General features: G+C 31.5%; 1 protein-coding gene across 11 annotated transcripts; it reads left to right on the forward strand.

Annotated features, from left to right (window-relative positions):
• The first annotated feature begins 4,023 nt into the window (after window positions 1-4,023).
• Window positions 4,024-14,209, forward strand: LOC108489271 (CBL-interacting serine/threonine-protein kinase 9-like). Of its 11 annotated transcripts, none has more exons than XR_008272956.1 (13): window positions 4,024-4,854; window positions 5,243-5,306; window positions 6,143-6,255; window positions 6,651-6,674; window positions 6,858-6,948; window positions 7,452-7,505; window positions 7,610-7,735; window positions 7,813-7,901; window positions 8,018-8,098; window positions 8,345-8,532; window positions 8,665-8,737; window positions 11,580-12,326; window positions 12,411-12,983. XR_008272956.1 is itself a non-coding variant. In XM_053020752.1 (9 exons), the coding sequence occupies exons 5-9, from the start codon at window positions 6,934-6,936 to the stop codon at window positions 8,022-8,024; spliced, it is 291 nt and encodes a 96-aa protein (XP_052876712.1). In that variant the 5' UTR covers window positions 4,025-4,854; window positions 5,243-5,306; window positions 6,143-6,255; window positions 6,651-6,674; window positions 6,858-6,933; the 3' UTR covers window positions 8,025-8,287. The 11 variants fall into 11 exon arrangements, 1 of the variants encoding a protein (XP_052876712.1); XR_008272951.1 differs by having other exon boundaries at window positions 11,609-12,326; XR_008272955.1 differs by having other exon boundaries at window positions 7,455-7,538; window positions 11,609-12,326.
• Window positions 14,210-15,604: the final 1,395 nt, after the last annotated feature.

Genomic DNA, 15,604 nt, shown 5'->3' on the forward strand with positions numbered 1-15,604 from the left:
TCAACAAGAATTCTAACCATATAAATTATACCTTCTAATTAGTTTTGTACAATTTATGGTGAATTTCCAAAGTGGAAATAGGGGATCCAGAAATCGCTCTAACCCTGTTTCACTAAAACTCAGATATATCATAAAATATAATACTTTTACCTATTTTGCTTATTCCATAAGAAAATATACATAATAAGCTTTAATTTCATATATTATTAATCTTCAAACTATGTTTATACAATTTTTAGTGATTTTTCAAAGTTACATCATTTCATTACTTGAATCATTTTTAGGTTACTTTCACATTTTTCATAATTTTCATGTGATAATCATCATTCAATCATACATATTAATAAACATGTATATCATCAGCTATTTTCTTAGCTAATCACTAGCAAGTATTTACACATCATTCATTATTCATATTATACCAAAAGTAGCTAAGTTTCTATACATGCCATACCCAAAACAAAACGCCTAGTTATACCGAGTTATTTCTTTGATAGTGTGATCGGCCTCCGACATTTCCTTCGATCCCCGAGTGACTAGATAAGTACTATAAGAAGAAGAAAATAAAGAGATTAAGCACTAGGCTTAGTAAGCTTACAAGCAAATAAATCACAACATTCAACATAATGGATAATTATGCATAATATCATCTAACATCATAAAATTCTTTACTTCTCAATTTCTATCTTCTTCTTTATTCCCTTACCTTCTTTCTTACGACCTTTCCTTTTTCATAAGTATAATCTACTTTTCCTTTACTGTTAATTCACTGTAATTTAACTCGTATCCTGACCCGTTGAACCACTCGGAATACTAAGGATACTAGGGTCGTTCCTGTCTATCAATATCCTGCCAATGCCATGTCTTTGACATGGACTTACATGAATTATTCCTGTCTCCAATGCCATATATAATATGGACTTACATGGCTCAATCCTGTCTCCAAAGCCATATTTCTAATATGGACTTACATGGCTCATTTCTGTTACATCTCGTCAACCCTAATATCCTAACATTCTTAGGGTTCAACCGGCTTTCTAACACTTTTCCTCTGTCACTTCACCTTAAATTCGACTTTAAATATTTTCATAACATAAAATGCTGGAAATTGACAATAATAATGTAAAATAAAAGAATATTGCATTTATTTCTGTAAACTTACCTTGATACAAAATGTGACTAAACCTTACAATTTAGTCCTTTACTTTTTCTTTTCCTCGTTCTTCTTTGGATTCTTGATCTATAATATAAAATATTTCTACTCATTAGCATTTATTTGATTTCTATTTCACTTCACAATTTATGCTGTTCAAAATTCGAAATTGCACTTTTACCCCAAAATTTACAGCTTTTACAATTTAGTCCCGCTCAATTCACCCATCAATTGAACTAATTTTTATAAATTAACACTTTTATTTTATCATTATAAACTATTTCATAGCCTTTGATATTCTGAATTTCAACACCAATATCTAATTCACAATTTTGCTCACAATTAGGTCCTAAATACCATTTTCTATCAAAATGACTTAATAAAACAACCTTAATATGAAATTAGAACTTCAATTTCATAATAATTCATCATAAACTACCCTTACTCAGCCAGGGTAACTTCCAATTTCACCCACCAAATCAAAAACTAATGAATTAGATGATTGGACCTAATTATAAAAGTCACAAAAACATAAAAATTACTAAGAAATAGTAAAATTGAACTTACATGGTGCAAAATATGAAAAACCAGCATAGGAGACCTGCTACGGCGTTTCGGCTGAGAAAGATGAAGAAATGTCTAGATTTTCAATGACATCATTTTTTAACTATTAACTTTTATGCTAATTCCAATTTTGTCCCTTGTTCACATTGTTTTCTTGCTTATTTCATACCCAAACCGTCCAGCCATTAACCTTTGGGTCTAATTGCTCTTTAAATCCATCTTTTAAATACTTAAGCTATTTACTCACAATTTAACAAATTTTGAGCTATTTTCGATTTAGTCCTTTTTAATTAATTAGCTATCCAAACATCAAAATTTTCTAACTAAACTTTAATACTAACTCAATGACACTTCATAAATATTTATAAAAATATTTATAGCTCGATTTTCAAATTCGAGATCTCGATACCTCATTTTTGACCCGTCGACCTAATAAATTATTTTAATTCACTAATTTCACCATTTCACAAATTCTTCTAAATTCTTACTTGACTCATAAATATTAAGTTACTATCTTGTTCAATCTTATTTGTCCGATTTAGTGATCTCAAATCACCATTTTGACACCACCGAAAATTAGGCCGTTACATTCTACCTCGGATTTGTGGTTTCGCAACCATCGTTCGCTTAGGCCCTATTTCGGATGTTACAAATAATAACAATAATAATAATAGAAATAATAGTATTAATAATATTAGGAATGATAATAACAATATTAAAAAATGAAAATAAAATAAATAAGTAAATAAAATGAAAAAGGACTAAAATTGGATTTTAAAATCAAAGTTTTGGGGCGAATTTGAAATAATAAAAAGGTAAAAGGGCTTATTTGAACACGCACAAAACAAAGGGGGACTAAAAACACAATTAATCCTCCCCTCAAAACATAACATAGCAAGAGGGACCAAATCGCAAAGCGCTACATACTTTGGGGCTAAATTAAAAAACTGAAAAGTACATGATTGCAGAGGCATGAAAAAGCGGAGGGGCTAAAAGTGAAATTAGCCCCTTTAATGAAAAACACGCGGATCCTTGGAGCGGGTCGGGTCAACAAACGGGCTAGGCCAAAACGACGTCGTTTTGGGGTTTAGTGGCCAACCCCAAAATGACGTCGTTTTGGGGGGGCTATAAAAGGCCCATTTTCTTCAAAAAATCCATTTTGCAAAGTGAAAGAAAAAAAAAAGGGAGAGGGGAGGGATTTCTCTCTGGACCAGGTCCAGCTCCAGCCAGGAGGATCACCGCCGCCGTCTCTCCGGCCGGCGTCCACGGTGGCTGAAAAAGGTAAATTTTTTTTTAGTTTAATAATATAATATATATGTATATAGATATATATTAGAATATAAAAGAAGGAAGAAAAAGAAAAATAAAAGAGAAAAAAAACAGATTCGGTAAAAGAAAAGAAATTTAATCACCTCTTTTTTATTTCGGTCTTGATTCGAACGATCTATGGTACTGATCTATTGTTCTTTTTTTTTTTTAAAACTAATGTATGTATTAAGACTTGCCGACCTTTTTACATTTGTTTTGATGGCTTTTATAGCCTTTACAACTTGATTTTCTATTAGTTTCTGTCTTTTCGCGTGTTTCTCTTGCAGGAGCAGTTGAACGGTGCTGCAGAGTTGATGGCCGATGCAAGAGGGCTGACGTCGATGGCGTGGTGCCAGAGGGTGGTTGCGGCGCAAGTGGGAAGGCGGCTAGGGTTTTTTTATTCTGACTTGCTTTGTGTTTTTTCTTTTGGGTTAGGGTTTAGGTTTAGATTGAGTTTGGGCTTGTTTAATTAATGCTGGGTTTGGGGTTGGTTTGTAATGGGTTATTGGGCTAATTTGGGTTCCTACAAAAATTTTATTTTTTCAGTTTTTTATTGAAAATATTAATAAAATTGAATAGTTTTATGTAATTTTAGAAAAGTAAGAGAAAAAAAAGAGTAAATATTGAAAGTTAAAAATATATATTTTATCTTTGTTATAACTGTAAAATTAGATAATAGAATCAAAGTTTTAATGTATTAAAAATTAAACTTTAAATTGAAAAATATAAAACGTATATAATTTCCACTATCTATGTCTAATTTTGGTGACATTTCATGTGACTTTAATATATGTCATATATAATGTTAACAAATGAAGCCTCTATAAATAATGAAAACAATCCTGCGTGGAAGGCTTTGGGTGTGTTTGGTTTCAAAATTAAGGGTATTTTCATTTTATTTTCTTGAAAAATTAAAAAAATTAGTGAAGAAAATATGATTGGTTAAAAATAAAAAATTAAAAAAATAAAAAAAATAAAAAACTTAAAAATTTAAAATTAATAAAAACTTAAAAATTTAAAATTAATCAATAGTAAAAAAAATCAAAATCCCCAATTTTCTGAAAACAATGGGCAGCATATCCCTTTGGGATTTTGTCCCATCGAAATTCTCAAATTTTCTGAAATTTTCTCTCAATCAGTAATCTTTCCTTCTTCCGGGACAGTGTTTCGGGCTTCCCTTTTTTGATTCCACCTAGATTTGGGAAATGCCTTTGTTTTCCTCTGGTTTTCATTACCTAGGGGCTGGTTTAGGATTGGGGAAGTGCTCCACCTCGGTTTTCCTTTGTTGGGATCGGGTTCTTCTTACAGGTCGTCACTAATGTGTTTATTGGCGCTCTTTTCTGTTTGACAAAAGACCTTGGCTCTTGTCGTTTGGAATTTTGGGTTTTGTCTGGGTTTTTGATGCGGGTCGGGTTTTCTCCACTTTTGTATACCGAGCTTCTGAAGGGATTCCGCCCAATAGCTGAATGTACCGTCTCCATGTCATTAAAGATTGTACTTTTGCTTGCCTTGTGAGTGGTGTTGGTTGCTACTGTTCTTTCCTTGTTTTGGTTGTTGACCATTTCTCCTTGCCGAGGGTTAGGGAATCCATTAGCAGTTGGCGCACTCAAGGAACTACTTCCGAGTAAAGCGTTTTTGGAACTCGTGCGAGTGTTCTTCGGAGACAGAATCTACGACGTCAAACACTTAATGAAATTCTGCGCTGGATTACATGGAGGGCTCGATCGTGCGTCTACGGATTTGGGAGTGAAGCGTGCAATTGGGAAGAGTCATCAAGCTTGGTTGAAGATAAAGGAAATGTATTTTGCAAATGGGGACCCAATTGAAAAGTATGCTAATGTTCTTTATGGTTTAGAAGTTGACTAAACTTGAATTCTAGTTAACTTCTTTTTATGTCTTCTTGTTTGAAAGAAATTATCATTGCTTTTGTAGATTCTTTGGGCAATTGTTTTTAGGTAGGTAGATTTTTGTCAAACTTTATGGGTTATTGATCAATCATCAATACTAAAAGTAGTTCAGTTCAATATTTTTAATTTCACATTTTCTCCATGTTGCAAATTTACATTTGTTGCCTTCTATAATGGTAAGAAACTGCAAAAGAAAGCATTTAAGTAGAATTACTGGTTTTTTTCCCCTTTTTATGGCTTCCCTTTTCCAATTTCATTGACTCATTGTGCTATTGGTCACTTATTTCCTTGTTTAAAACTCAATCTTTAGGGAGGAGTCTGCCTGGCATTTGCTGATGAGGTACTGTGCTGGCTTTACGGAACAGTCAAAGAGAGTAAGATTCTAATTTCCATTTCCGCAAGCACAATCTTGCCCTGATGCGATTAATAATCACGTTGAACAATCGTAGTCATCGACAGACTTATTTGTTAGTTTGTAATTCAGATAGTTCAAATACAGGATCAAAACAAAGAGGATGGTTTATATTTTTACTAACTTTGATTTTGCAGATGAACATCACACATGATAAAGTTCCCCCAAGTTCAGCCTTTGTTTGTAAAGGCAAACCCCCCAACTTGGTAGATTCATATGTTAAAAAATTGTCCTTTGGTAATTAGATTTAAATAGCTCCCATTTTAGTGTATTGATGAAACTCGTGAGAGGTAGATGCTATTTCTGCTGTGCTTTTCTAGAAGCATTATTGCTACTAATACAAGTTCCAAATATTAAACTTCAATGGTTTCTAAAAGTAGGAGTTACTATTTAAATTGTTAAGAATTTTAATATTTAATTAAACTTAAATTAAAAAAAAAAAAAGATTGTATCTTTTTCTGTTTAGATTAGATAAAACCCATTTTTCTGTTGAGTAGTTATCTTTTTTAATAATTATATCTTTGACTTGCGTATGTGTTTTATTGTGCTGAAAGGTAAACTCGTATACTGATGATATTTTTGCAAGTACTGAAGTTTCTCGTTAATTGATTCTTTTTGGTGTTAAAATTTTCATGATTGATGAAATTAGTCTTGACAACCATGGGTGTTGTGATGGTCCTAAAACTGGCAGAGTCAGGGTATTGGATAATGTGAGTCTTACTCTTTTGAGCTCAAGTGTGCTAGTTTTTCAAGTTGGTAATGTTACTTTTGCAAATAATTAACTTCTTTCTCTTGCAGGCACCAAAGCTCTTTGATTATTTGGCAGAGGGTTAGTGAAGCACAGGATATAGCCACAAAATTAGGTGGACAAGTCATTGGTCACACATGGCTTTTAGAATCAATTGCAGCATGTAAGTTGCAGCCTTTTGTCAACTAAATAAATAATGATGATTGAATTTTTTTAGCTAAAGAATGACCAATAACTTAATAGACTAGTCCTGTTTTAGAAGGTAGAACTTGCTCTTTCTCTGTATATCTATATTGTAATAGTCATATGAGCTCTTTTGAGTTTGGCAGCAACTAATTGAACTTGGATGGGGCATTTTCATCATTACATGAGCAAAGTTATTTTTGACTTGTACAATACCATTATAACAGCCATGAACTAGAATTACATGTGATATTAGTAACTTGTACCAGCCCTTAAGGCTTCGACTTTACTTAAAACAGGAATTACATGTGATCTTTGGCAATTTTGCCCTGTAGAATTAAGCTAATTTTATGGTTCTATCTTTAATTAATGCAGGACTGAGCAATGCTTCCTTTACAGGTCAGTTTCCTGTTTCTTTGTCATGGATGGATGTATTTATTGGAATATGGGACTAAGTAACTTAATACGAAGAAATTTTACATTTGTTTTTCTATGCCTTTTAGATCACCTCTAATTTTAGCATGACAAAAGCCCTCTCTGCTGGGTTTTTTCACCATTGTTGCTGCTATCACTTTCATTTAGGTGTCAACTTTATTGACAGCAATGTGGGAAATAAGAGCTCGTCAGAAAGGGTGGAGAGAAAAGGTCGCCAAATCTAATGCGCAGACACAAGGTAACCTCCAGTTTGTCTAAACCATCCACCATGGCCTGATAGTTTCTTTCCTTCTTTCTTTTCCACCGTTCAGTGCTCTGCGACATGTTCTGTCAGTTCTGGACCGCGAAGCGGAATTTTGTAGTCATCATGAATTTCAGAGTTAATATTATAGGCAGTCTAATTTAACATTGTAGTAAACATTATATTTGATAATTTTGGATACGATATATAAGAAAAACGATTAAAATACAGCATGATATGAACATCTCAAACAATAATTTGTATGGCGAAAATGGTAAAATTTCCATAGTAAGAAGATATGATGGAATTCGTATGGCGAAACGGTAAAATCCATTTATAAACCAATAATTTGTATGGGAAAATGGTTGAAACAGATGGTCAAGGCATTTAGTTGGCAGTAACATCTTATAAATGTTAACTATCAATAATGGAGGAAAAGATAGAAAGCTCCATGTCTAGTAGTGTAATCTTTTATTTTCTTTGACACGTTGAAAATGTAGGAGGATGGGTTGCTTCACACTGCTTGCGGGACTCCAAATTATGTTGCTCCGGAGGTTTTCACTCATGAACTCAGAAAATAATTAGCTGTATTGCTGCAACTCTTCTTTCTTTTTTTTTTTTGCCTTTTCATTCTGGTATCTGATATTTTTATTTTCAGGTGCTCAAAGATAAAGGTTATGATGGTACATCATCTGATATTTGGTCTTGCGGAGTTATTCTCTTTGTTCTCATGGCTGGTTATTTGCCTTTTGATGAGCCAAGCCTTATAGGCTTGTTTAAGAAAGTAAGTACCCTACAGATTTGGCCAGTCTTTTTAGATGAGAACTTCATTAAAATTGTTTGTACCTTGATAAATTTCAGATCTGGGAGGCTTCTTTCAGCTGTCCATCATGGTTTTTATCTGGTGCTAGGAATTTGATTAAGCGTATTCTTGATCCAAACCCTCTTACGTAAGTTTCAAATTCAATTCATCCTATGAAAATTTGTGATTACATGCAATCTTTGATCACAGTATAAGCTTTAGCGCGTGCATTTTGGTTGAAATTCTGCATGTTCTTTTTGGCAGCGTTTAACTATTCCTGAAATTCTACAAGATGAATGGTTCAAGAAAGGGTACAAGCCACCAAAATTTGAGCAAGATGAGGATGTAAATCTTGATGATAATATCTTATAGTTACATGGTTATGATTTAAGTCCTTATTTCATTGATATCTTTATATTTAATCTAATTTTATTATTTATTTTAGTTTTGATTCTAAATTTTTATTTTTATTTTAATATTTTTAGTTAAAATTTTAATAGAAAATTTAATTTGATAATGAATTTTAATAGAAAATTTTTATATTTATATCATGGATATTATTCTTCTCAATATTTTGATAATGAATTTTAGGGTCCGTTTGGAAGCCAGGAAAACATTTTCCGGAAAATATTTTCCTGGTTTTACCGTGTTTGGATGCTTGAAAACATTTTCCAAAGGGAAAATATTTTACTGGACACGGGTAAAATCCCCTTCAATTTGGGGAAAACGTCTTACCGATTTCAATTGTGTAAGACATTTTCCATCTCCTCTTCATCCAGGTAAGGCTTTGTTTTTCATCCGTTCTGCCTTCTTTTTCTTCCATTCTTCAAATTTTTCCATGTCTTCTTCTTCTTTCGTTCTTCAAATCTCTTCCCTTTTTCCTTAATTCGTCGCATTTCATTTCTGCTCAGGCAAAATTTACACACGCTGCTGTTTCGTTTTCTGTCTTCCCCTCTTTCTCAGGATCTCATTCTTCCTTGCAAGGTATGGCATCTTCTTATTCTGCTTTTTCATTTTGTTTTGGTGATGGGTTTTGTGATGTGGAGTTGTGGTTTTGGTGATCCTCTTTTTCATATGGATTCTGATTCCCTTGGATTGATAAAAGTTAGTCTGCCACAATGAGCACGGCCATGACTCAGCTTCATAGGCTTCAACTATTCTTAGAAAGTAGTTCATGAATTCGCATTCACTTTCTTCAATAACAGCACCAATGAGTAAAGATCAAAAAAGAAATTTAAAAAAGTTCTAGTCATATGTCATGCCATAGATCTTTGATTATATGATAGATAAACAACACAAAATGTGCTTTTTAGTTCATTTTCCTAGCATCAGGAATAAATTGGTCTGGGAATTTTAGACAGATGACTTGTGATAATATTGTTTTAGAACATACTCTAATTCTTCCTAGACAGAATGCATACCAGTTTAGGCTAAAATGGCAGAAAGCAAGCTTCAAGATTGCTTGAGAAAGTTGCAGGCACCATTTTTGTATGCTTCTCTACTTCTTCCTTGTATTCATGCAAAGATTGTTAGATTGCATGGAAAAAAAAATCCCATAGTTTACCATATAGCATTAAGCCATACCATCAAATAAATTTACCATATAGCATACTCTCCTTTCTTATTGGTGCATTTTATTTGTTTTAATTCATACATACAATTAACGCGTGGTTTTGGTGATTCTCTTTTTCATATGGATTCTGATTCCCTTGGATTGAGATTGACGTGTGGTTGTTGTCCCTCTTTTGGTTCTTTTTATTCTTGTTGTTTCTGCTTTTTTTGCCATACTAACAAACCGTGGTCGTTCTCTTGGTAGTCGGCAGTGACTTTGGCTTATAATTTCGGTTGTTGGTGGGATTATCATTTTTCATTCAATGGGTTTTGACTGGTGTTCTCATGTGTTGTTTTAGGTTAGTTGTGTCATATACTTTGTGAGCCTATAGAACCAGAAGCTTCACTACTAGTTCTAGCACAAATACTCTTAGGATCCGAACATCTTAATTTTGCCAAGACAAGAAGTATATGAATTAGGCTCCACCAACTGGAAATGTTAAAAGCAAATTTGGATTCTTCTTATAAAACAGATTTGAAAATCTGATGTGCAAATATCATGATTCGAAATTAGAAGAGAGTTGTAATGCTAAGTGTTCTTGCTTGACTCATTAATAAAGATGCCAAATATGACAGAATCATCTAGTAACGTGCTTAATTCTTTCTTCTGCACTGTTTCTTGGTCTTCTCTCATTGTCTTTATGTTGAAAACTACTATTACTCTGCTTTTGTTTTCTTTGGGTTAAATCCAATAAATTTTCTTCAATTTTATGCGTCTTATCTTAGTTATCATTTAAAACATTTTATTCTTGAAAATAATAGCTTACTTTGTTTTCTTGATTTTGACTGTGTATCTACTTCAAAATTGGAGTTTTGTTGCTGAATGATTTCTTTGACCTTACTCAAAGTTGGATTTTCTTTTACTCTTTAGTGACTACAAAAATTAACTAATCTCATGAACTTTTATCATTTTGTTCTTGGTGAAGGAAAAAAGAAACGACTTGTGAAAACTCAAAAGTTAATAAAAGTTGAAGTCTTGATAAAAAAGATTTATTTTCAAAAGCAAGAAAAGATGAAAGCTCGAAGAGAAATGGATAAAAATGAAAAAGAAATTGAGAAACACATTATGTGAAATGAGAAGTTGAGATAATACACTGTAACAAAAGAAGACAATAGCCAAAGGTCAAATCCTAAAAAATTTAATTAAGCAAAAATGAGGCCTTGCGAAGTGGGAAGAGCTTCTTTTGGAGGAGCATTCATATCAAAGTTATTTGTTTTTTATTTTAGTAGGATTTTAGAATTTCACTTTATTTTATAAATTAGTTTTTAGTATATTTTAGGACTTTTTTAAGTTTATTATATATTTTTAGATTTTAGATTGGATAAAGTATAAAGAAATGTTAGTTTGATTTGTGCAAGGAAAGTAGTTTTTCGCTCCAGCAAAAGATTTATCCGCTGGAGCAGCGTGACTACCTGATAAGCGCCGTAAATTTTGATTATAAAGAAGAAGAAGAAGAAGAAGAAGAAGAAGAAGAAGAAGAAGAAGACTAAACCTTAAAAGAAATGTATAAGTGTAACTCACATATACAGCCCAAGTCCAATTGAATATTGTATATAACCAAATTGAATAAAATCGTTTATTTATAAGCTTTCTTAATTTTTTTAATATATCTTTATTCTATAATATTTAAAAAATTCACTAATTTGAAAATAAAATATTTATTTTATTATGAAAACTAATTACAAATAGAATTTATTTGAATTAAAAAAATTGTATAATCAAATTTTGATCAAAAAAGTAAAAAGAGGTAACAGCAATTGACCTGTCTGTCTGTCTTCTTTCTTCTTCTTTCTTCTCCATCGTTTAGTCGTCGTTCAATAAAGTTAATGATCATGATTCTTTTCTTTGGGCCACCCTTGGCCGACCACTTTGATTTAATTTCCTTTTGTCTCAAGATTCAAAATTAATCCTAGGTAAAATTATTATCTGAGGTTCGTGTTACTAATTAGATTATATTTTATTTTTTCGTTAATAGAATAGATAAATTAGTTTTTACATGTTAGGTCTAATAGTAGTCTTTTGATTAAATATTTTATCAATTTTTGTTATTAAAAAATCATTGTAATTTTTATGATAGTTAACTCTATTCCCTTTAGTCATGGTAACTTTACTCATTACTTGAGAAGCTTTATATATATATATATGTATGCATTTTAGTCATGGTAATTTTAGTCATATATGTGATCTTATGAAAAGTTTACGTATTTTTTGTAGTGATCAAATATTTATGTGGTATTGTGTAGATGGATCGTAATCAACATCATGCAATTGTCGGAGTCGTGACTTCAGTTTTAGCTTTTGGGGCTCTCTGGATTAAAAAATTAAAAACTAGGAAGAAAATTACTTCTGACCCTCATGTAAATAGAGATTATGAAAGGGAAAATTATATTAATAGTATTTTATATAGTGGTGACCAGCATTGTATTGATGTGATAAGGATGAGACCGATTGTATTTTTTAATTTGTATGATATTCTTAGTAGAAATAATTTGTTACAATCAACTAAATCGGTGAATATTAGGGAGCAAGTGATTATATTTTTACATATAATTGGTCATAATGTAAGGTTTCGAGTGATAGGATTTAGATATTATAGATCAACTGAGACAATTTACCGTTATTTTAGGGTTGTATTGAGAGCTATTTTGAAATTGTATAAGTTAGTTATTAGATTATCTGATGAGTCAATTCCTAGTGAAATCAGAAACAATCCAAAGTTTTATCCTTATTTTAAAGATTGTATTGGAGCAGTAGATGGAACTCATGTTCGTGCATCCGTTCCACTTAACATTCAAGGAAGATTTCGTAGCCGTAAAGGGGGGACGACACAAAATGTATTGGCTGCCATTACATTTGATTTGAAATTTTCCTATGTTCTAGCTGGTTAGGAAGGTAGTGCACATGATTCTCGTATTTTAAGTGATGCACTTTCACGCCCAAGAGGATTAAGAATTCCGGAAGGTAAGAATTATACAACATTAAATACCAAATAGTTCTAGTAAGCTCATAATTTATTAGTAATAATTATGTTTTGTCAAATTGTAGGTAAATATTATCTTGCTGATGCTGGATATGGCATTCGTAATAGATTTATTACCCCATATCGTGGTGTTCGATATCACTTAAAAGAGTTTAGTGCTCAGGGGCTTGAAAATGCAAAGGAACTCTTTAATCTTCGTCATTCATCATTACGAATCACTATTGAACGTGTTTTCGGGATTTTGAAGAAACGGTTTCGTGTATTAGATGCTGAACCATTTTGGAATTTTCAAACTCAAGTAGATATAGTTTTAGCTTGTTGCATCATTTATAGTCATATCATGGGAGTTGATCCTAGTGATTTATTTAATCAAGAATTATACGAGGAGCCTGAGTCTGATTTGATAATATCAACTCTTACGGAGCGAGAAGAAAGAGAAGAAGCAAGAGAATGGTCTGCTAAGAGAGATGAAATTGCACAAACTATGTGGACTGATTATATGGCTAGAAATATTAGGTAGGTTTAGGGCTTAGGGTTGTTGTTTCTATGTTATGTATGTTTTAGTATTAAAATTGTTTTTTTTTTTGTTAATGTTGGAATCTAAAATTTTAGTTTATTATATTTGTTGGATTCTGAAATTATTATGTCTTGATTTTGTTAGATATTGATTATGTTTTAAGCTTGTTAGATATTGAGTTTATTATGTTTTAAGCTTGTTGGATATTGAAATGATTGACAATGACAATTATTAATGTAGAATGGGTAAGGGCAACAAAGAAGAGACCTCCAAGCAATTCAGGTGGACAAAACCGATGGAACATCTTTTTCTTGAAATTTTAGCAGAGGAGACCCAGAAAGGAAATAAGCCTTCTAATACTTTCAAAGCAGTTTCTATTAATCGAGTTGTCGAAGTTATTTCTGAAAAATTTCAAGTCCAATGTGATGCAAAACATGTGGAAAATCATTTGAGGACTGTAAAAAAACAGTGGCAGATTATATGCACAATTCGGGGTGAAAGTGGTTTTGGATGGAATGATAACATAAAAATGATTACATGTGATAGAGCGACATATGATGTAGCAGTAATGGTAATATATGTATATATATGGTAAGTATATGTCAATTATTTTTTACTTTTTATTCTAATTTTATATAATATCCAACAGGCGTACAAGAAGTATGAGCCATTTTGAATAAAAGCATTGATCATTATGATGAAATGGCTTTGGTTGTTGGTAAAGATATGGCAACAGGGAGTCTTGCCAGAACATTTGTTGACATAGATTTGGATAATGATAACATAGATTCAGTGCCTATAGACTGCAAGAATGAAGCGACTGAAGAGGTAAGAACAAATGTATCTTCATCTGGCACATCCAAATGTAAAAGAAAAAAGGCTCAAGAAAGTGTCAATAATGAACAAATTAAATTTGTGGGTGAACAACTTGGCAAAATTGCTAATGCTTTGGAACAATTTATCATGGATAAGACACCACATCTTTCTGAAGAAGTGATGTCAATAGAGGTAGAAGGATTTGATGATGACTTCTTTTGTTCTGTTTTTGATTATTTAGTGAGTCATGAATCTGAGGCAAAAGCTTTTTTAGTTAAAAGTAAGAAGCATAGAAAAATTTGGCTTCAAAAATTTTCTCAAGGTTGAAGATATTGATACTTTTAATGTGGTGTAATATTAGTTATGCACTTGGACAATATTGTTGTTATCATGTGGTGTAATATTAGTTATCATATGGTGTAATATTAGTTATGCACTTGGATAATATTGTTGTTATCATGTGGTGTAATACTAATTATGTATTTGGATAATATTATTAATTTCTAGTATTAATTGTGGTTTGAAAGCTAATTTATAATTATTCAATCCTTATTTTTATTTTTTATAACACAATTACAAATAATTTTATTTGACTTTGGTTGTTTTCAATTTATGACGGTTAATATTCTAATTTAATAATTGAGTATTATTATATATTTAAAATGATTTATTTATTTATAAATAAATCATTGCAATACACGTAAAAACAATTTAAAATATAAATTTATTAATATATATATATATATATATAATGTAAACTCAATCAAACAAAGAAAATATAATAAATTCTTAAATATATAAATTTTTATTAAAAGCGACTTTTCAGGAAAATATTTTTAGGAAAATATTTTTAAGAATTCTGCCAAACAACAGAAAATATTTTACATAGATTCATCCAAACACCAGAAAAGTAAATCATTTTCCAGAAATCATTTTCCAAGAAATTATTTTCCAGAAATCATTTTTCGGAAAACATTTTACCTGCAAACAAACGGAGCTTTAGTTTTTATGTTTTTGGGTATATCCTGCAATTGAAATTCATCTCCTATTTATAGGAGGTCTCATGTCTCTTCGTAGGGACATAACTACCCAAATGGATAGTTATATCTTTATCCATAAACATAATTATTCAATAGGTATTTACTTGAATAATTATGACATTTTCTTATTAATTAAGTGATATAATTTTTTGTGACAAGAGACATAATTAAGTGGTATTGTGATAGCTCTTGCTTAATAACTAAGTGACATTATTTTTGGATCACTTGTGCCTTTTCATTTGTAACTATTTAAACACTATATATTTTTTTGAAAATTTTCCAACAACCTCCCCCATTTTCAAAATATTCTAGATTTTGATAATCTTGAAAATCAATTGCATAAATAAAGGTGTCTTACAGTTGAATCTTTACTTTTTTTCAACACCAGTCAATGCACAATTTTCAAGGACACTATTATGACCAAATGTCTGTAGCCTTTTTTCATGAGTGCTGTCAGAGCTAAGCCCTTGAGTTTCTAGAAGTGGCCTCACTTCCACTCACATAGGTAGATCCCTTCAAGATTGTTCCCATAATTATAACACTCTAACACGTTTATGTTATGGGTCTATTAAGAGTATAATACTCATCCTTCCCTTATCATTACAGGTACTTAGCATTTTTCATCCTGATATGATATTATTGTTTTTTATAGTGCTAGCAATCACATAATGATGATGTACTTTGTCTTATTGAACTTAAGATTTGATGTTATACCAAACGTTGAGTCGAGTTTCCATCATGAGTAACTAAAATATTATGGGCTTGTATTTCATCCCAAATTTTCAACTTTTCAACGTATCTATGTTAATTATCTATATCACATGGTGAAACTTTGTATTTATTTGTCTTGAATATTCACAAGATCAATATCCCCACCATGTTCAAT

The sequence above is a fragment of the Gossypium arboreum genome, chromosome 10 (genome assembly GCF_025698485.1).
Source record: "Gossypium arboreum isolate Shixiya-1 chromosome 10, ASM2569848v2, whole genome shotgun sequence".
NCBI classification, from domain to species: Eukaryota; Viridiplantae; Streptophyta; class Magnoliopsida; order Malvales; family Malvaceae; genus Gossypium; species Gossypium arboreum.